The following is a 23527-nucleotide window of genomic DNA, read 5'->3' on the forward strand; positions in this document are numbered from 1 at the left end:
GGTACTTGAGAGAAAAAAACAGAGAGGGGCAAAGAAAAGGGGTTGCAGTGGGTTAGCCGTGAGTAGCAAGGAGGAAGGAAGTTTACCGGTCTTTTGAAGCTTGGAGGAGCACTTTCAGGTTGTTCATTTATCTGCATCTGTGTTTTTATCTTCATCTCTATATACCATCAATCCATGTGCATGCTTCGGGTTGCTCTATTTTTGCCTCGTGGGTATTTTCTCCTATGTTTTAGGTATAAATAAGGTACAAAATTGCGGGTTTGTTATACTGAAAGCCAAATACCCTCAAAGCAAGTTTATGCTCTAACTACATTGGCTCCTGCACATGATTTCTGGACTCAAGAAAAAAAAAGAAAAAAAAAACAGAGATAGAGAGGGAGAGAGGGAGATCAGACCCAGTTTTAGAGAGAGAAACATAGCTTTTCAGAGAGGGAACGCTATTTGGATTGGTGGGGTTGGCTGTGTGTTTGGGGGAGGTTCTCTGTGAAAGGCGAATCAAAGATGGCTTTCAAGTCAAAGATGAAGTTGGGGTTTTGGTGCTAATTTGGATATTTGCCTAGATTGATTTTGGGGTTTTAGGGAAGGAACTAGATTTTTTTTTTTTAGTGTTTTCGTTTTTTTTTTTTTTTTGGAGGCAGATCTTTTTATTTCTGGGTTTCTAATTTAAAATCTTTTGGTATTGTATGCTAAAATTTGAAAAATTTTGAATGCTTCCAGTTTTGAGTGGTGGGTTTCAATGGAGAATGGGGGACTTGTAGTTGTGGTTTCATTTTGGGGTTTTAAGGGTAGCTTTTAATTCATAGGCTGTGAAGTTTCCCATGCAAATTTATGAGCATCTTCAGTAGTGGGTTTTTCACTTAACGAGATGTTTGATGGATGCTTGGCAATGTCTTTCCACTCATTGAAATACCCATCACATATGTTGGGCAACGTGCATAAGCATAGAATCCTCTAAGCCCCCAAAATCAATGTTATAATATGGAAAAAAAGTCAGAAACATTATTTGTTCCTCTAGTCATCATATTTCCAATTGAGCAAGCTTCCACTGTGAAGAGAAGAATTGGAAATTTCCCGATTCCTAAAATAATTTTTTAAAATTCTAATTTTCAAATTTATTTATTTAATAATAATAATTATTATTGTTATTATTATTATTATTATTATTATTATTTATTAAATTTCATTCTCAAATAATTCTTCAAAATTACATTTTTCTTTTTTAATTTAATTTTCAAGATTTCAATCTAAGAGAATTTCCAAAACTCTAATTTTCAATTTAATTTTTTAAACTCCAATTTTTTAAGTTTAATTCTCAAAGCTTTAATTTTCAAATTTATTTATTTAATTATTATTATTATTGTTATTATTACTATTATTATTATTTTTTTATTAAATTTTATTCTCAAATAATTCTTCAAAATTACATTTTTCTTTTTTAATTTAATTTTCAAGATTTCAATTTGTAGAGAATTTCCAAAACTCCAATTTTCAATTTAATTTTTAAAACTCCAATTTTTAAGTTTAATTCTCAAAACTTTAATTTTCAAATTTAATCTTCAAAACTTCAATTTGCAAATAATTTTCAAATTTTCAATTTCTAAATTTAATTTCCAAATTTAACTTTCTAAACTTCCGTTTTCAAATAATTTTTCAAAATTCCAATTTTCAAATTTAATTTTTAAAAATTCAATTATCAAATAATTTCCAAAATTCCAATTTTCACATTTATTTATTTAATCATTATTATTTTCGTTATTATTATTATTCCATTTATTTATTCATTTTTCTTAAAATTCCATCTCTAAATAATTCTCCAAAACTCCAATTTTCGAATTTAATTTTCAATTTCCAAAATTCCAATTTTCATACTTGCTTATTATTATTTTATTTATTTATTTATTTTAAATACCATCTTCAAATGATTTCAAAGATTTTAATTTCCATAATTTAATTTTCAAAACTCCAATTCTCAATTAATTTTCGAAACTCCAATTTCTTTCAAATTTAATTTCCAAAATTCCAATTTATAATTAAATTTTCAAAACTCCGATTCTCAAATAATGTTCAAAATTTCAATTTTTTTTTTCAAATTTAATTTCTAAAACTCCAATTCATAATTTAATTTTCGAAACTCCGATCCTCAAATAATTTTCAAAATTCCAATTTCTTGCAAATTTAATTTCCAAAATTCCAATTCTTAAATTTAATTTTCAAGACTCCAATTTTCAAATAATTTTCGAGACTTCAATTTTCAAATAAATTTTGAAACTCTAGTTTTTTCTTGAACAGTTTTAATTTCACTCTAGTTTTCAAATATTTTTAAATTCTACAACTTTTCATCCTTTATTAGAGTTTTAGGTTGTCAAAAATCCAGATTTTAATAAGTCTGTTGTCATTCTCATTTTGGTATGCATTTGTGCAAATTTTCTTCGATTTTCAAATAATTTTCTATTTCTCTTGATTTGAAATAAGCAAGAATGAATTTTTCATAATTCCAAAATAATGGAATTTGTGAGACTAATTCATGTAAGATAAATTGGGCGTTGGTGGGGGCCCCACATATGAGTTTTCTCTTCTGATTGTTAATTGTTATGCTTAAGGAATATTGTTTGATTTTTGTCCTGATCTTTGATATACATGTGATATATTTTGTATTCATTTTTGTGCATTAACGTTGTTTCCATGATAGCGCACTATTATTGGCTGTCAAAGTATGACCTCGCTTTCACTTTGCTTATTCTGATGCATGATTCGCTTTATTATTTGACTATTTCATTGGTATCCATTGATTTACTTATCCATTGCCATGCTTGCTTCACCTTACTTAGTAGAGACCCATTTTTTGGGGCTTAGAGGGGTGTTATGGTCTTTACCGTACCTTCCTAATAAGTAACCTGACCCCCGAACCCAAATTTAGTTTTTCACAGACCGTCTTTTCAAAATAAGGAGTCACACTTAGGGTTTTCTTTTTTATTTTTTTTCCATAAAAAAAAAAAAAAACAAACAAAAATAAGTGGTGACTGCATGTCTTTTCTAAAAACCATATTTTTCACCAAATAAATAATAAAAAGCGAGTTTCGCCATTGAGTGGGAACGCATCGAGTGAAATGTGGGGTGCACAATAAGATCATCACAATATAGTTTTTATTTTTGTTTTTTATGTTAATTGTCAATTGTTTTAAATTTTTATGGGATTTGACTTCTTTTATTTGAGGATAAAGATATCTCCTCCTAAATAAAACTTTCATGTCTATTATTTGTAAATAATGGAAGATTCATTGTCATTGAAAGAGAGTCAATATGATAAAAATTATTTTAAAACATATTGATATTGAATTTCTTTATTAATATGCATATAAGGAGTGGAGGAGCCTCCCCAAATGTTGTCAACATATTGTAAAATCAATATATCATGAGATAATTATATTTTTAAATGATTGTTAATTTTAATTATCTTATAATTATTTTAAATCATGAACTTCTCCATCAACACCAATTAGAGAACAACAAGTTACCTTTTCTTATATAATAAAAAATAAGAGAGAAGAAAGTGTTTATTTGTGTAACCAATCTTAGGGGATGTTTGGTAAAATCTAATATTTATTACTTAATGACTTAAGTTGACTTTATGCTAAATTATACTTAAGTTATTAACTTAAAGTTTATTACATAATTTTTTTACTTTAAGTATTAAGGTTGTTTGATAAAATTAACTTAAAACATATTTTAAATTGTCAAATTAACATATTTATTCTCATAAATTATAATTAGGGTAAAGGAAGTTGAGTAATAGTAGAGGTCAGTAATAGTAAAGGAGATCGTGGAGGTAACTAGGGCAAGTGAAGACGTGAACTTAAAAAATAAGTTAATTGTTTTTACTTATTATTTAAGTTATTTTTTTATTTTAAGTCATACTATGAAGTTATTTTACCAAACATACTTAATTTACTTAATGACTTAAATTAAGTTATTAAGTTGGTTTACCAAACACTCACTTAATATCTTATCTACTTCAAAATTAATTTTAAAGCCATGTGCATTGGACATAGTATTTTTGTTGTTTTGCTTTCATATGTATTATCTTATTATTCCACATCTCTCAGTTTTCATTTAATTTCAGAGGTGTTACCTTTCCTCTATTATGAAAAATGATAAATTTTTTAGTTCTAACATACCATAGTTCGAAGCTTATTATTTTGAGCATTTTGCAATTTAAAATTTTTATTAATGAAATGTTTTTATTTATTATATAAAACAATTTAAATTATAAGCCTATTTTTCTTTTTCTTAGTGTGGGACACTCACTGTCCTCTAGCATGATCCCTACGTGATGTCTAGCATAATGCATGTTCTGCATAAAGAGCCATGTAGCATTATCCATCCACCCTAGGGTGCAAACGAATGCAAACCAATCGGACACTATGCAGTCCTGCCTACCAAGCATTAACTACAACAAGCATTAAGTGCATTGATTAATGCAACTTTTACGAAGCTAAAATGCCAAACCTTAAAGCCCATCAAGGCACAACAGTTGTTATAAGCTGTCAATCATTAGCATTAAAGACGATAAAAGTGCAATCAAAGGCATTGAGAAAGATGTTACTTTTGGTTGAGGATAAATAGTCATTATTCACTGAAAAGAAGGTATGTTGCTACTTTTTTTGAAAAATCTCTTACTCAAACCTTTCACTTATGACTTAAGCTTTAAAGGGGTATGCTCGGAAAACCCATCCAGACATTCCTTTTGTATAGGTGCAATCGCCGTCTACGACATGTGGAGACTAGTCAGATACTTATTTGTTGGTTGTGCACCAACATTGGCACCATTTGTGGGAACTAGAACAAAAAAGCCTGAAAAACACAATGACTAACACTCCTCTTGCAACCTATTCAAAAAATGCTAATGAGCGATTCCAAGCCTAGCAAGAAAAAGGTGGAAAATAAGCAAGAGGAATATGAGCGGTGTATGTAGTCCCTGCTCTAGCAGGCAAAACAATTGCAGCAAGAAAATCAAGAGCTATGGGCGCAAATGGCCTTGGTGTGTTGTTCGAAAAGCCGTCGCACACCTAGCTAACAAACAACTTTGAGACTAGTTTGAAGCTAAACAGAGAAAGCTCATCGTCGTTATGCTAAGCTGTCTTTACAAGCAGACGAGAAACTGTCTACTAGCAATTCCCCAAAGTTGGTTAAACCATTTCGCCTAATAGCCGACCAAACTCAAATAGAAGAGACTACAAGTTTCGTTAGAGAAAAATGGAAAATGTGTCAAGAATAGGGCTCACGACTCTTTGATGCATTAAAAGTCTGTCTTGGGCCTCAAGAGAAAGTAGCACCTGGGCCACTACGAATGTTGGAGGCCTTGAAAGCACGATTGGGCCAAGTCGTCTACCTCAAGGTATGGTACCAGAATTGCAACCTCGAAAGGACTAATCAATGAAAGCCCCTCTCGGCTTGATAAGAAAATGACTAGGTGACATGCCCTCCACGTCATTTGGCTTACACATAATCATTTACGAGTCACTCAGAGGGTTTCTGGTGCCTAAGTTCACCATGTATGATGGAATAAGTTTGACCATTTGATGCACTCTCCGACAGAAGATGACGCTAGATATAAGCAACGATGTGTTGTTGTGCAAGGTCTTCCCAGCTAACCTCCATGGTCCAGTTCCTGGTTCCACCAACTCTTGTAAAATTCCATCAATTCCTTTTAGGGTGTCTCAGAGGCCTTTGTAGGTCATTGTTTATGTCCTACTCTTCAAAAACATAATATAAGTAACATTTAGAAGATGCAAGAGGATGAATCGTTAAGGGACTTCATATGTGGTTTGGGAGAGTAGTGTTCTAGGTGGAATCCTACAACATAGATGGCCTTATGAAAATCTTCAAAGGGAGCATTAACCCGAACACTCAGTTTTTTAGTCTCTCACTAAAAAACTACTCCTTACAATAAATGACTTATTCAAAAGGGCAGACAAATATGTCATGCTCAAAGATGATGTCCAACTAGCATCCTAGTAGATCCTGGTTACAAGCCAAGAAGCCAAAAACAATAAGGTTGGAATCTCAAAGGCATCAAATGGCTAGTCGAGGCAGGGAAACAAGAGACAAGCGGGATAGCAGCGATGACAACTGTCTAGCTTACTTTGCTGGCCATCCTTTATGAAACAATTTTCCCTTTTATATGAGAGTTGCTTGAATTCAAGTGGTCGGAACCCATAAAAGTTGATCTGTCTAGACGAGATGGAAGACGGTGATGCTCTTATCATAAGGAGCACGAACATACCACAAAAGAGTGAAAGCATTTGCACTACTTGGTGGAGAAACTAATCAAGGCTGAACATATAAAGCAATATGTTCGAACAACTGGTGTCCATGAAGAAATGACATGTGAAGTGCTGGAAAGAACTCATGCCTCCTTTGCAGCACATTGAGCGATGATTAACTACATTCATGGGAGGAGGCTTATGGATGACAAGAATCATTCCAAACAACAACGAATGAGGATGCTTCGTGCGACCATAGTAAGAGAATGAGTGAATACAGTTCAGTGCACTTTCACTATAGAAAGTGCCTGATTGGTCAACGAACCAATTACATTCCCTCTAATTAACCCTGATTGGGTTATATTATTACATGAGGATGCTCTGGTGTTAACACTAGGACTTAGTGGCTTTGACGTGTGCAAAATTCTAGTCGACCCGAGCAGCTCCATTGACTTGTTGCAAATGTCAACCTATAGGCAAATGGGATATCCATTGACCATTTTGGAAAACCCAGAAAACCTAGGCCAAGTCCTATTCGGATTCAATGGGGCCACTACGATATCCCTTGGAGATTTTGTACTCCCCATTCAAGTCGACCCTGTCACTCTCAATGTGAGATTCTCTGTGGAAGAGGATCTATCACCATACAACGTCATCTTGGGGCGGTCAAAGATGCACAAGATGAAGGCCATTCTATCTACCTACCATCAGATGGTTAGCTACCTGATGGAGACCAGACAAGTAAACCTGCATGGGAGCTAGTTAGTTGCCCAGTAGTGTTACTAAGTGGCAGTGGAGTCTGGGCAAACAAACCTCACTGAAGATGAACCCAAATCATCAATGAAAGGGACACAATAACAATTACAAAATCGGGTCCAAGAGAAGACGAAGGATAAAGACCCATTAGCAGTTAACCTACTACAGTAACTGTTTCTATCAAGAAATGATGAGCAGGTAACTTACGCTAGTTCTTTGCTAACCTAGGATGAGCATGATCACCTTGGTGAAATGCTCCGTAAAAACAAGGATGTCTTCTCATGGAGCAACTTAGACATACCCAGAATAGACTCGACGATGGCCTCTCATAAACTAAACATCCTTATTGCAACACAACCCATACGACAGAGAGTCTGACATTTCCATTCGGATCGTCAGAAAATTATTTAGACAAAAGTCGAGAAGCTACTAGAAGAAGGATTTATATCAAATAGGTAACCTACTTGAACTGGTTAACAAATGTGGTGGTATGTGTGGACTACACAAATCTGCATGAGGCCTAAAAGACAACTTCCCATTGTCTTGAATAGATCAAACAGGGGATTCCATAGTCGACCATGGAATGTTGTCATTTCTTAATGACTTCTTCAGATATATACCAATGTTTCTTCCTGACGAGGAGAAAACAACTTTCATTACACCTCAAGGGTTGTATTGTTACAAAGCCATGCCATTAGGACTATAGAACGTCAAAGCTACATATCAATGGTTGATGACACATATATTTAAGCTTTTAATATGCTGAATGGTGGAAGTTTATATCGATGACATAGTCATCAAAATTAGAACCCACTCCAAGCACCTCCATCACTTAAAAGAAGCATTCAACCTAATGTGCAAGTATGACATGAAGCTCAATCTGCTCAAATGTGCATTCGGTGTAAGCACGAGAATGTTCCTTGGATTTAAGGTGATGCAAAGGGGCATAGAAGTGAGTTCGACTTAAGTCAAAGTAGTGTTAGAAACCCCTGCTCCTATTGATAAGAAGGAGGTGTAGCGCTTGACTAATCGACTAACTACCTTGGATCGGTTCAAAGCTTCACCGATAGACTCTGTCTATTCTTCAACATGCTTTGAGGAGCAAAAACATCTGACTAGACAGACGAATGTGATCGTGCTTTCGAGGTTATAAAGCAATATCTTGTAGAACCACCAATCTTAAGCAGTCTTGAGGCTAGAGAAGAGCTATACGTGTACCTGGATGTATTAGACTTTGCTTTCAGCTCCGTATTGTTCTGACACAACTAGAGTAATGAGCAAAAACCTGTCTACTATGTGAACAAAGCTTTGATAGATGTAGAGACACGATATTCCCAAGTGGAATAAACAATCCTGGCATTGGGGATCGTCACTAAAAAGCTCCGTTCATACTTTGAAGCTCACCAAATTTTGTCCCTTTTAATCGGTTCGCCTTTCCTTATAGGTTGTAACCTTTTCTTTGTTAGACTCTTGTAATGGCGGATATGAGAAGGGTCACCCTCTTCCTTGTCGAAGCTGTTATCCGTGAATGAGAACTCGTTTTACTTGTTGGCTGGTAGCTCGAAAGCGAGTTTTTACTTTTTGATTGTCAAGAAATAAAGGTGTGATTAATCCCTTTTATTAAAGTATTTTGCAAATAAAAATTGTTATTGTATGAGTTTTTGAACTTGAATAGCATTTTTCAGGACTATATCAAGTAAACTTATCTAATTTGGATCAAATTTGAATGATGATTGAAAATAAAATATGTCGAATGTGATTAAATATGAAAAATATAATGAGATACATTAAACCCTAATAACTAATATTGAAACTTTTAAATGGGAGATTAAAAGAAAAATAATTAGACATGCATTAATTCGGGTGTTGAGTTTCCGATGGAAAGAGTGAATAAATATTCTTTGGTTTATATAGGGTTTTACATGCATTGATTTGAATATGACATATGGTACAAACCCTAGTTGTCCCTTAAAGGGTAGTTTCTCATGGATTTCATAACCGAACTACCATAGGGGCGAACTAAACTTGAAGGTGAAGAGCAATGGTGGCTTTTCCATATGGACGAAGCCTTTAGAACATCAGGAGCTGGGATAGGCATAACATTGTAATCCTCCATTGGAGAACAAGTTGAACAGGTTGTGCGACTTAATTTCTCGACGTCCAATAATGAGGCAGAGTATGAAGCAATCTTAGTTGGACTTGATTTAGCCTTGGCTCTCACTGCTACAAAAGTAGAAGTCAGAAGCGATTCACAGCTAGTGGTCGGACAGATCCAATGAGAGTATGAAGTAAGAGACTAGGGCATGGCTCGCTAACTTGCTTTAGTGGATGCTCAAATAGAAAAGCTGGATGGATGGTCTATCCAACGCGTACCCTGAGAAGAGAAAGGGCAAGCAAGTACACTAGTAAGAGTTGTTGGCTTACCAATACAATAAGCCATGTTGTTGCCAATTTATCTCCAGGTCACTCATTCCATATCTCTTGAATGGGTAAATGATATAGTTCAAGCGAATTTGGGATGGATGGAAGTAATCATAAAGCATCTTCGCACAGAAAAAGTCCTTGAGGACGAAAAGCAAGCTCACAAAATTCGGGTGCAAGCCTTTTACTAATCATATCTGTTGTACCAAAATACTTAAGTTTAATACATAGTAGCTCTGCCTAAGAAAAATCAAGGAAAAAGCTACTACGACTTTTGTAGTATTTTGGGTATTGTCCTCAAGGACTGGCTTATGGGATTTGTCAATACTAGGGTAAATGAATTGCTTTTGTTAGAATCCTAAAGTGGAAAACTATATATGAATAAAGTGAAACTAAGTAAAAGAAATTAAATTAATAACAAAATGAATATTGATTTTAAATTCGATTGATTCAAGTTTTGGGTTTTCCACTATCCAACTTATGGTATAGAAATTAAAGAAAACAAAGGTCTTTTAAGTGAAGTGATCTAAGGGTTTTTGACCATTCACTATCAACTTGAGTTCTATAACCCAAAACTACATCCAAAATCTAATTTTTCCTTTTTTTAAAACAGATTCCTAAAACCATTAAATGAATGAGATTAATTACTGGTTTAAGGTTTGACTTTTTAACAACTTCTATTCCTTATAGCTTTGTTTTGGGGCAAATAACAATAAGGAAGATTGGGATAACTAATGATTAAGAGTTACCAAGAATCATTAGTATAAAGTAATAACCTATTGTATCATTCCCTAAGCTAACTCACAAGGATAGGATAAAAAATTGATAAATTGTAATTCAATCAATAATTAATATCATTGTTATAATGATTTACCTTTTATCCCTATAGGTTTCCCAACCCTTAGGTTTTCATGCTTCAAGCCCCAAGTTGGATTTTTAGCCTCTCATGGGGTGCTGTCATATTCACAATCCATTATAGGGTAAAAATCCATAATTTGAATAAAAAAAAACTAAAAACAATATATTTAATAAAGAAGAAAATAAAACAAACCAAAGTTCTCGTCTTCTTCCACCTTAAATGTCAAACTCTCCAGAAAAAGATCCAAGATATCTAAACCCTAGAACTAAGAGAGTTTATATAATAATCAATAACCTAACATGTGACATACTCTCATTGGCCTCTTATTACAAAATAATTACCTAAAATGATTAAAAAAAAATAATAAAATGGTGATTTCTAGTCGTGTGGGGTCCACTTAGGGCGGATGGAGTGCCCTAAATGCAATTCCCAAGCTAGAAGAGGTAAAACATCAAAGTGGTAGTGGGTGGATTCGAAATTGGGGTCATTTCGAAGTGGATTTTGAATTCTTAAGTTGAATTTTGAAATGGTCCTTCAACTTTGCGCAATTGTCTTCAAATGACCATAACTTCTTCATTTCAACTTCGATTTACACAATGTTTGAAGCGTTGGACTTTTGACTTCCCGAGCTTCGAAATGATATATAGTATGTCTATAATGGACTCTTTAAAATGCTCCAAAGTTTTCCTCAAAGTCAGAGTATATGTTGCCACTAGATTTTGAGTTCTAAATTTCCATGTAGTTGAATCTTACTTTATGCCTCATTTTCCATGTTTTCTTGCCTTCTTTCTTACTCCATAATGATCATTTATCATCTTCCAAACTCATGATATCCTTGTCTTTCCTTTCCTCATGATCCATGAGTCTTGACTCATTTCCTCATTTAACCCTTTCTTGATCTTTGAAAATCTAAAGTGATTCAATTTACACCATTTTCTTCCCTTGAACCTAAGATAAATCTCCAAAATACAATTTAAACTCATGGCTAGGGCCTTAGCATCGATTTAGGTCAAGTTAGGTGATTTGAGTCTCCTTTGGTGCACAAATCATATCGAATATGTGCCATTAGGGCATATATTTTGGCTCCAATCAGCCATATGCTACACCTTGATAAATAGACAACTCTATAGACGATCATTTGGGGGACCTTATCTCAGATGCCTAAATGACATAGAGGCATAGTATGTCCTAGCTGAACTACATAAAGGAATATGCGAAAATCACTCGGGCGAATGAACTCTGGCACATCATGCCTATTCACAAGGTTTTTATTGGACTACCATGAAAAAGGACGCGAAAAGCTATGCCAAGAAGTGCGTTCAACATTGGCAATATGCTCCCATACCCTTAATACCATCTGAATGCTTTAATCTAGTTACAAGTCCTTGGCCGTTTGCATAATGGGGAATATATATAGTTGGTCTACTCCCAATCGGTGTGACACAAAAAATTATTGCTTGTGCCAAAAGATTATTTTAGTAAATAAGTTGAAGCTAAAGCTGAAGCCTATGTTAGTATTAAGGTTAAAGATGTCTCAAAGTTTGTATGGAAGAATACTGTATGTCGTTTTGGAATCCCACAAGCAATTGTCATAGACAATGGACCACAATTTGACAGTAGTGTTTTCTAGACATTTTGTTTGAAGTTGAAGATAAAAAATCTCCATGCAATGCCCAGATTTCCTTAAAGTAATGGCTAGGTGGAATAAAAAAAATAAAATACTACTGAATTCATTAAAGAAGTGACTCAAGGGGGAAAAGGAAAAGGTAGATGAACTATTAGACATTTTATGGGCTTATTAGATGACCAGCAGAAAACCCATAGGGGGCCATGCCATTTGCCCTAGTATATGTGATGAAAGTAGTTACCTTGAATGAAGTCAGAATGCCTATAATAAGAATAATCGTATGGGAGTCGTAATACTTATTTGGAAAGATATTTAGATTAGGTAGATGAGAAACAAGAATTAGCCATTATCCGAATAACCTTGTATCACCAGAGGGCCATTACTCAATACAATAAGAAAGTGCAACAACGACTATTATGTCCAAGAGATTTGGTACTAAGATGGGTCTTTGAAAATATAGTGGAAATAGGAACTAACAAGCTTTAGGCCAATTGGGAAGGCCTGTACACTATAACCAAGGTGGGAGATTTAGGGGCATACCATTTCCAAACTATGGACGAAACACCTTTATTACAACCATGGAATGTAGCAAATCTAAAAATAGTATTATCAATAAAGCATGATGTTTTGCAAATATTATGTGCTCAAAATAAGCTAAAAGCTAAAAAATAACCCTTTATAAGGTAAGCCAAATGGCAACTCCAAACAACAAAGCTCAAACAACATAAGCCACGAAGCCAAACGACATAAAGCTAAAACGACTAACAATGAAAAAGGCAAACGACACAAAACCAAAAATGGCTAAACAATAAATCCAAAATGGTAGCAATCAAAGAGTCGAACTACACAAATAACAAATAGAAATGAATCACAGAAACAACATAAAATGCTAACACTATGGGTGCATGCAACTTAAAATGTGTCAAGCAAAAATAAAAAGTTGTATAGTATTTACAGGCTTAAATGGCCATCAATTGTCTCACAAAATAGAAAAATAGAAAGCCTAAACGATCGATATTGTCTTACAAACCCAAAGGTCTAAACGACTAAAAATAACAGAACAAAAGGAAGAATCATGGGCCAGGCTACTTAAACACGTAATCTACTCAACTGCAGTACTTAATTGAGCCTCAATAGTCTTTCTTGAGCATTCTGCTTGTCTGTAACTATAACGTCCTCACCTGATTCGACTTCGTTGTCAGACGAAATACTGGGGATGTCATTAGTAATTTCGTGCTTCCTTATGTAGTAGTTGTAGCCGTTGTCATCTACTTGCTTTTGGTAAACTGCTTTTAGTTCTTTATTTTCTTTGACGATGCCGACCCACACTTGCTCTCTTATTTCATTTGAGCCTTGGCAGAACCTAAGGAGGTATTGTCTAGCTTCAAACTACACACTTCCATTTGAAGCACCTCATTTTCTAACTCCGCCTTGCGAAATAGGCAGGCCCCCTATTTAGCATGCTTTCGGGTTGTAGTTGTCACGGTCTTAGCAACATCCAATTCATCGTGCAACTCTTGCTATTCATCCATAGTATGAGCCTTGTAGGTCCTATTATTCTTTACTGCCTCCAACCTTTGGAACAGATGGTTGCGCTACCTCATTGGGTTTTGAACCCTAACTACAATATGAGATAAACAAAAGTTAGATGAAGTATGTGAGATAAGAAAGAAAAAACAAAGAAAATGACGACTCTTACAACTTTAGTCGTATGCATGGCCGAATACCCCTTCATAAGCATGATCGCCTCTATAATGTTGTTCGAAGTCCCAAAAAGAACCTAAATGATGAAGCTTTGTTCAGGGTCACTGTAAACCTCGGTTGGGATTCGTTGGGTAGCTGGAAAGAGGTCATTCATATTGGTGAGGGGAAGTTCCATGTTTGTGACTGAAGGGAAGCACTTCAGCAATTTGTCAAGCTCTTCTCGGGTAGGCATGTCCATTGTTGTAATAGGGGGCAGTTATGAGCTTAGGGTGGATCCACTTGGAATAACCACGGGCTCCTCCGTAGAGTGGAATTGATTCTTCTTAGTAGGCAGTTTGGCTACTAGAATAGATAAGGGTGCAACAGCTGCAGGAAAAGTAGGAGTAGACTTTGAGGCTGAACCCTTCTCGACACCTATCTTCCCCTTCTTAGCCAGAAGAGTCGCAACCTCTAGAGTTTCAAATAACCTTTTTTGTTGCCTTTAGTAAAAGTTGGCCCACAATTTGGCAGCTGTATCTTTTTATTTTTTTTTAATTTTTTTTAGTGACTATAGGTGGAACAATGCGGTCGAGAGCCTTGCTATGATCAACACCATCTAATACAATAGCCTCATTAGAAGGGGTCACTTAAGTTTGTGTTTGACTCTTTCTTAGTCAGACAGGGCATAGGTTGTGTCTTGGTTAACTGAGATATAGAGCTTAAAACTAGATGTGAAATTAAACTAGGAACCTATAGTAGAGTGCCCTCTTGGCATTCTTTTCGTGCACATCTACATGGGCTTACCTTGCCTTAGCGTTAGTGAGTCAGAAAACCTCGTAGAATGACAAGTTCTTTAAGACAAAGTACTCACTAGGAACTAAGGTAGTATGAGCAAGTCTTGGAAACACCAGAATCACAAACGGATGAGGGTGCTCTAATAAACTCTCCAATTTCTTCTCAGTCAGTAGCATAAAGAACTTTCATTTGGCTTGGTCAATCTCGAACAACTTGTTGAGATGGATCCATGAAGATTTGTCTACCTACTCAACCAGGTAGTCGAGTCTTTCTTTGCCTATACAAAGAAAACATTAGCTATCCATTCAGAGCAATAATAATAAAACAATATATGAAAATATAAACTATACTTGGTAATTCAAGGAAGCATTTTGACTTGAATAGTTGACCTAACCTCACTGTTGAACAACTTAAAGGGCTAAATACCAAGACGTGCCCTTTAGCCCAACCTTTGTTTGAATCAGGAAGGTCAATTACAAACTAAATGGATGGGATGTGAGTTGACAAGCTAAACCGATCCTTGGGGCTCATCTTGATGGTGTACACAAAGAGAATCTCCAAGAGATAGAGATTCAATTGGTACAATGAATCCAAGACGCCGCATCTCATGAAAATCCGGATGACGTTTGGATAAATGTAGGCAAGTGGAATCTCGGAGAAATATAAGAACTGTTTGAGGAGAGATGAAATTAGGAAACATAGTCTAGCTATGAATTGTTCCTTCTTTAAGTAAATCATATCATGGGGAAGCCCGTCTGTCGACAGAGCTTCTTTGTCTCACCATTGGATGAAGATAAAGTCATGGATGTGAAAATGAGCCCGAAACTCTTATTTGGATAGCTCATCTATAGAGTGATCCATTCTAGAGCGCTCGGATCTAGAAGCCTTCATCTTGCCATGTTGTGACTTGGCGCTTGTGGAAACAACCCTTCTTTTATCCATGATGATAGACGAACCAAAGCCCATGTAGACACTTAATAGCCATAAACATACTAAAAATCTTAATTCACGTAAATAGTAATTCTTTTATTTTTATTTATTTTTTAAATCTTAATTCATATAGATACCTTAACTTTTGAAGTTAGAACATGTATGTTACCTGCATGAAGTATTTTACCATATTTGATGATGGCTACGAAATAAATCCATCCAAGTAGGGCATAAGATCATAACCTATCAGCAAGGAATTAACAAAACTATGCTTACCATGGTGGATAATAATTTAAAAGAAGTTAAGCCATGGTTCCAATGGAGATGAGATTGGTATTGATGATGGGAGGACAATCATTTACCACGATAGATATATGTCAACTCTCAATCATTTTCTCTCTCTCTCTCTCTCTATCATAGCAAGCTTTTACATCATCATATAATCTATTTTATGTGATGACCTACCCTTATAGGTGCCATCCACATAAGATAGTGTCTCCACTCTAGTTCGAAAATTAAGGTGGAGATACTATTCTATAGAAGGAAAATTAAATTATAACAAGATAAGTGTCAGAGCGCGGCAAAAGAAAGCATAATAAAAAAACTACATATTCATTACGCTTCCAAGATATAAGGTTTTGAGTACACAAAAGCTGGCCTTAGCGACCACTTGTAAAATTTGTACATATATAAGGAAATACCTACATGCCGATAACTTATCTAAAAAGAAACAAAAAGAAAAGGGTAGCAATGACTACATGCCTTATTATTTGTCATTTGAAACTTGCTCAATATCTTATTCAACTAGATCCTCATCTGAAAAGATTGGGGAACTACAAAGTGAGTACAACTTAGTGAATTTAATATAATGCAGTTTTTAGGATGGTCAATTTAAAAATAGAAAAAGAGTTTCATAATGCAAGTAACACTCAATGTAAATAATATATAGTATAAAAATTAGATACCCATACAACATTAGATAACCTGATGTATAATCAATCAAACACATGCATAATCCACAACTATGGTACCACTCCAACTCTCGACACATCCCAATGTCATGCAATATCTCTACTACAATATCTCTTTCTCCATCGACATATATCATATACGTGTCTGCAAATGACATATATCTCACTTAACATGGTGTCTTATAGACATAGTGTCCTTACATCTCTTGACACACTTATCATACAAACTACTCTAGTGCCCTTTCATCTCTTGGTGTAAAAGATCACAAGGTTAATCCGCTACCGTGTGCCCTTCCATCTTTATGACATGATATTGGTCCAATCTACGTTACAATCACAACCATAGCAGAAATGTAAAGAATAACAATGATAGTACCAATGATTTTTAGTGAATAGTACGTGATAGGTAAGTTCCAAGGAAACACAAGAAGGGTCACAATGGTTTTGCTTAAAACTCAGCCTCCTTAGACAAAGCTTCCCTAAATTGTACCTATCCCTTCATGATCACTAAACCATCTTGCCTATTAATATACATATATATCAAGGATACAAGGATCACATATTCATTATGAACATAGCATTGGACCAAAACATTTTCAAAGCATATCTCATGATATTTGAAAAATAATGAATGCATATATCATTTTAAGCATGAGATATGTAATTTTAAAACCAAATAAAATTATGCATTATTTGATCATTTACATTTAGAATTACAAATTAGAATTGTCTTGGTACTTCTATTATGACGATTCAAAGATCCAACCTTTGGAATAACAACAACATAAAATCCTTTTCACACTTCTCTTCCCTCTTTTCTTTGTAGGTGAACACTCCTATTTATAGGGGTGGAGGAGAACTTGCAATAAGTGAGCTTAAAAGTGACTTGTTTCATGACTTACTCAAGTGTTGATCAAAGGGAAAGTGACTTGTGGCAACGTACTTTATCCTTGCAGCTACTTGAGTAGGTGTAGTGGCTTGATGAGTCACCATGCCTTATTATGTGTCATGTGATGAAGGTGACTTATTGTCCTCTTGGTTACATGCATTTCGACACCTCATGTTTGTTTGCATCCATTGCAACACCTCATACTTGGTTGCATGTTTTCAACACCTCATACTTAGTTATATGCTTTCAACACCTCATATTTAGTTGCATGCTCTTAACACCTCATGCATGGTTGCATGCTTTTAATACCTCATGCTTGGTTGCATGCTTTTCAACGTCTCATACTTCGTTGCATGCTCTTTGACACTTCATACTTGGTTGCATGCTTATCGATACCTCATCATTGTGACACTTCATGCTTGGTAAATGATAAGAAATGAGGTGTTTAGAAAAAAAAACTTCAAATATATGATTCTTAAAAACTAGGGTTGTTACATTTTAATTGATATATATAGATGCATCATTTTGTAAACTTTGTTGTTAGGTGTATTTTCTTTAGTCATTGTGTAATTAATTGATGAACACGAGACATAATAATAAAAAAAGTTTTCCAATCAATGCTAATAAGCTTAAGAACTTGCTCAAACTTGATTAGTCAATCAATTGAACAATGTTCCATTTCAATTGAGATTAAATTGAGTTATCAAAATCTTCAATTAAGTTGTGATGAAATTGAGTTTTTGAACTTGTAATCTCACTTTCAACAATGTGAAAATGTAACAAACCTAAGTTCAAATGCAATAACCTTATGTCTACACAAATAAACTAGCAAAGAATTACATTAATTAGACTATCAGTATAAGTGTAATTAATCTAGGAATGTATTAGAAGTGCCACATGCCACACGCCACACTTAAGCGTTTCCAAATGTCACATATAAGGACATGAAGAATTGGGTACTATAAGAAAAGAGGAATATGTTTGAAATTTTAGTGGCACCCAAGCACATTTTGGTCACATCCTAATACAAATGAGGATATTTATGTCAATTATATTTGAAAAGGAAATATAGGAAGGAAAAAAAACTAAAGAAAATCATTTCTCTTCATTTCCCTAGGGTTTTTTTTTAATTATTTATTTTGGATTTTGTTTATTTTATCTTCTCTTCTTCTTTAAAAATTTATTGAGGGAATTCTTCATTTCTACTTAAAGGAGACATTAGAGGTAAATGATCTCATTTTTTTATTTTTCTTTCTTATATTTTCCTCTCCTTTTTCACCTCTTTTTTGGGAAAGTATTGTTAGAAATTAGTTTTTTTACATATGTGAAGATTTTTGTTATTTTTAAACCATTTTCCCTTCCTTCTTATACTATTTGGTTGCCAAAAAAGTGAAAAAAATATTATATTTTAAGTTTAATTCATATATAAATTGTTGGAAAATGTATGAGAATGATATCTTATGATGTTGCTACTTAAGGGGAATTTGGTGATATCTTTCAATCCATTATAGGTTAACCCCAAGTTGTTTCAACATTGGAAAGACCCAATGCATGCTCAATCAATTTTAATACAATAGATTGAGTTGAGTTTATGGAGATAATTTCATGGGAAAAAGGGCTTTCCCAAGAAGGAGAAATACCTTTATTTATTAAAAAAAAAACTTCTTACCAACTTGTGATTTTTGAGTTTTTGGGGCTTTTTGGTAAAGTATTAAAATCACCAAATTATTTTTTAAAAATAATAAACTTGATAACGTATCCTGCCATCTAAGTCTTGTTACATTTGGATTGTGTTTGTCCAATGAGAAAATTCCAAACAAATTGGGAAATACATCATAGAGAAGTTTGGACTAGTGCTCTTAAAATTTTTGGGATTCTTTTTGAAGAAAGTTATACTTAAAATTATTTTTATATAATATTATACTCTCTAAGAAATCTAACCATATAATACCCTAGTATAAATATTTTGAAGATATGGATGAAAAACAGAGTGGTTCATATGATAGTTTTGAACCATTTGGGTTTTTGGAAATTTTGGATAACAGTATTGCTTCTTAATTAATTTTATATGTTAGTATACTAAAATAAAGCCATAGATTATAATTTCATGCATTACAAGTTCCTTATGATTAGTGAATAATTAAGTAAATGTCAATAGGATTTCATTAGTATATGTTAGTTTTGAGTTTTGAGAATTGGTATTATTAGATTGTGTTTTAGGTTCATAAATTAATTTTGAAAATTTCTAGGCTCACGATAGATTAGATTTGGAGATTTTATAATTTTTCAAATTTGTTTCATTAGTAAGAAAAATTAAGAAAAAGATTAGTATTTCAACATGCTTTGTTTTAGGCAAACCTGTAATTGATTTAGGTTGAGATTTAACTAATAGTCTTTTAATGACCATTTGACTTAGTAATTAATTGCTAATATTCCTATACTCATCAATGAACTTTTTGGCTTATATTTCAGTTGAATTAAACTTCATTAGCCTAGCTTTTTCATTTTTTTTTTTTACGAAAATTTACATTTTCTATTGAAGTGCTATTCGAGTGAGGGTAAGCTAGTGGAAGCATAGAATCATAGTTCATTTCTTATGAAATTTCCAATTTTTCAAGTTCACTTAAATTTTCTTTTGTTAAGGGAGGATCCAAAATTTGTGGAGCTATTGTATTGTGAGTTTTGTTATAGTTTTGATTGCGAGAATTTTTGTGAGTAATTATGATATACATGATTTTACTAAATTTTTCATAAAATAAATATTTTTTTAATATGTTATATATACTCATTTAATGTTATTAATGACATGAGAGATATATGTTGAATTGTTATTCGATCAAATTACACATAATTTATATTAAGTTTAAGAAAATGAATGTTATTGGATCTTTAAGAAATTATAAATTGTCATGCTTATGTTACAAGAAATGACATTATATACCTTGTCATAATATAATAAGTTGTTGGACTTTTTGACCATTGATATTTGATTGGCTTGATAACATGTACACTTGTGAGGTGTTTCATGCAATTTTGTTCTGGGACTCCACACCACTTATGTAAGGAAGAGGCCGTAAGATAAGATTTTGGGTTTTGATGCCAAGTTTGGAGGTAGAGCTCGAAGGAGTAGAGTATGCTTTTTTGTACCCTAATGGGATGACTAGGAGATGAACTCTTTGGTATTGTGATATGGGGTCACGAGAACTTGAAGATTATGTAGATGTGGGGTTCATAGGTAGGAAGCTTTTGTATATTTGATCGATTGACCATAGATATGTCTAAACCTTATGATTGCATGTTTTACATCTCATATGACCTTTAAATGCTATTATAATTATTATATGCTAATTTCTAATACCCAAATTTATTATATATATAGATTTGAAAACTATCTTTAATATGTATTGACTATTTTAATACTTGTGTATCATGACTATTTATTGGACTTTTGTTCACTCCATTTAATTTAATTTTTTTTTTTTTTGATGAGGAGCTTATAGATCTTCTTGAGGTAGAACCAAGACTAGGGTTAGTCCTCAAGAGCAAGCCTTAGGACCCATAGCCCCTTTGACATTATTTAGTTATCCTTAGATTGTGGGTCGTAGTACCCTTTTCATTTTAAGATATTTTGTTACTTTTAAGTTGTATTCAGCCTTAAGACCTAGACCACTATTACTTTTTTATATTTTCATTTTTTTTTTCTCTTGATTTGAATTTAGTTTTGCTTTATTGACATATCTTTCTTTGCTCTTACATTACTTTGTTCTTGTTCCACCATTCAAGTTAGTGGTTTGATTATTGGTTTCCATTTGTAATGGGATCACCATCTCCTAGTGGGCCCTTTAAGTAGGGGTTGATATCGAAAAAATTAAAATGGGATTGATAACTTTATGAAGAATGTTGGAAATCAAGCCCACGTCGCCTTCCATCCTGTGCGTTCCTCCCCATATTTAGCATCCTCTGTTTACTTCCCTAAATTAGTGAAATATACTGCTTTATTATAATTGATTTAGGAGTAATTCTAGCAAGGTAGTTTATTCACTTTCCATGTAAGAGTTTATTCTCTTTCCATGTAATAGTTTATTCACTTTCCATGTAAGAGTTTATTCTCTTTCCATGTAATAGTTTATTCACTTTCCATGTAAGAGTTTATTCTCTTTCCATGTAAGGGAAATTCCGTCCGGTGATAGTATACCAGTCCGGAATTGTCTCATATCTGTAGGCTATTTATTTATGCTTTCTTTCATTGTAATAAGAGTATCATAGAATGAATTGAGTCTATGTTCCTCCATAGTTAGTCTTCAAATTCTTCATGGTATCAGAGCAGGTTTAATCCTGTCTCATCGTCTTCATCTTTAGTCAGTTTTTTTTTACTCAATTCTATTCTTCTAGGTTATGCCTAAATATGGTCCAGCCTTTGGAATGGCTACCAACTCATCATCCTCTACTTCTGATATCATCATCTCATCGTCTTTATCCTCTCATCAAATGGAAACCTCTCATCTGCCAATCACAGCCCATAAACTGAATGGGCAAAATTATTTGCAATGGTCTCAATCCATATTAATGTTTATACGGGGAAAGGAGAAAGATGACTACATCACCGGAGCTTCGGCGGCACCAGAAACCACAGCATCAACCTACAAGAAGTGGATAGCAGAAAATAATATGGTCATGTCCTGGCTAGTCAACTCTATGACCCCTGACATTGGTGAAAATTTTCTGTCATTTGATACTGCCAAAGAAATCTGGGACATTGCAAAAGAAACTTTCTCAAACAAGGAAAACACATCTGAAATCATCCAGATTGAAGGCATCCTCCACGATTTGCGTCAAGGAAACCTTACGGTAACTGAATATTTCAATACTCTTACTCGTCTATGGCGTCAACTTGATACGTTTGAGGTTCATAACTGGAATTGTGTTACAGATGGTTTGTTGTATAAAAAGATTGTCGAAGGGAAACGTGTGTTTAAATTTTTGTTAGGTTTGAACAAAAATCTTGATGAAATCAGAGGAAGAATCATGGAGTAAAACCTCTACCTAGCCTCAGAGAGGCATTCTCTGAAGTGCGTCGTGAAGAAAGTCGGAAAAATCTTATGATGGGATCCCATCAACAACTGAATATGGCAGAAAGCTCGGCTCTTAAGACTCAATTCGCTCCTTTTGACAACCGTCAAAAAATTAAAGGAGGTAGACCTTGGTGTGATCATTGCAGAAAGCCGGGACACTCAAGAGAAACTTGCTGGAAGATTCATGGAAAGCCAGTAGATTGGAAGCCACGTCAACCACTTGAGAAAGAAGGACGAGGCAATCATGTGGCTACCGATGAACAATCGCCACAACCTGAAGCTAGCCCTTTTAATAAGGAGCAAATGGAGATGCTTCAGAAACTACTGTCTCCTCTTTTGTCAGTACAGTCACAAACTGGCTCATCTTCCAACCAGCTCATTGGTTCCGGAACCTTGGCTCACAAAGGTAATTTTTTGAGTGCCTTTACTGTTGGTAAGAAACGTAAAAAACCTTGGATCGTGGACTCAGGAGCATCTGATCATATGACGGGAGATGCGACAATTTTTGATACATATAGCTCATGTCCAAATAATTTAACAGTCCGAATAGCAGATGGTTCACTATCAAAGGTTGCCGGAACAGGTTCAGTTGTGCTATCAAGGGATCTTACTCTCAACTCTGTTCTCCTTGTTCCTAACTTGGACTGTAATCTATTGTCAATTAGTAAACTCACTAAGGAAAAGAGGTGTATTACTAATTTTTCCTCCACTCACTGTGAATTTCAGGATTTGGATTCGGGGAAGACGATTGGCAATGCTGAGGAATGCTCTGGACTCTACATCCTTAAGGAGCTCCATGATCCACAAGAACAACCTCAAATGGCAGTTGGTAGTAATTCTTTTTCGTTTCATGTCAAAATAACGATAGTGCAATTATGTTGTGGCACTATCGCTTAGGTCATCCAAATGTTATGTATCTCAAGCATTTATTTCCTTCATTATTTCATAAAAATCCAAAATCCTTTGAGTGCGAAATCTGTCAATTATCAAAGCAAGTCCGGTCTCATTTTCCCATTCAACCTTATAAAGAGTCTAGTCCATTCTCAATGATTCATAGCGATATCTGGGGTCCGTCAAGAATAAAAGATGTAACTGGTACTAGGTGGTTTGTCTCATTCATAGATGATCACACTAGATTAACTTGGGTATTCCTCATGAAAGAAAAATCTGAAACGAGTCAAATTTTCAAAAATTTTAAAAATATGATTCAGACCCAATTCCAGTCAAAAATACAAATTCTAAAGTCTGATAATGCTAGGGA

At 34.2% G+C, this 23527-nt stretch overlaps 1 protein-coding gene across 1 annotated transcript; it reads left to right on the forward strand.

Moving 5' to 3' along the window:
• Positions 1–6743: 6743 nt before the first annotated feature.
• Positions 6744–23106, forward strand: LOC117929791. Its single transcript, XM_034850204.1, has 4 exons — positions 6744–6977; positions 21779–22099; positions 22210–22672; positions 22993–23106. The coding sequence occupies exons 1-4, from the start codon at positions 6744–6746 to the stop codon at positions 23025–23027; spliced, it is 1053 nt and encodes a 350-aa protein (XP_034706095.1). The 3' UTR covers positions 23028–23106.
• The last annotated feature ends 421 nt before the right edge of the window (positions 23107–23527 follow it).

The sequence above is a fragment of the Vitis riparia genome, chromosome 2, assembly GCF_004353265.1.
Source record: "Vitis riparia cultivar Riparia Gloire de Montpellier isolate 1030 chromosome 2, EGFV_Vit.rip_1.0, whole genome shotgun sequence".
In the NCBI taxonomy this organism is placed as follows: domain Eukaryota; kingdom Viridiplantae; phylum Streptophyta; class Magnoliopsida; order Vitales; family Vitaceae; genus Vitis; species Vitis riparia.

Excerpts from the sequence above, each read along its gene's own strand:
- LOC117929791 (XM_034850204.1), top strand. The coding sequence starts at position 6,744 with ATGGGATATCCATTGACCATTTTGGAAAACCCAGAAAACCTAGGCCAA. Across the intron at positions 6,978-21,778 it reads TATCTACCTACCATCAGATG|GAGAAAGATGACTACATCAC; the intron begins GTTAGCTACCTG and ends ATACGGGGAAAG. Across the intron at positions 22,673-22,992 it reads CGGAACCTTGGCTCACAAAG|GATTTGGATTCGGGGAAGAC; the intron begins GTAATTTTTTGA and ends TGTGAATTTCAG.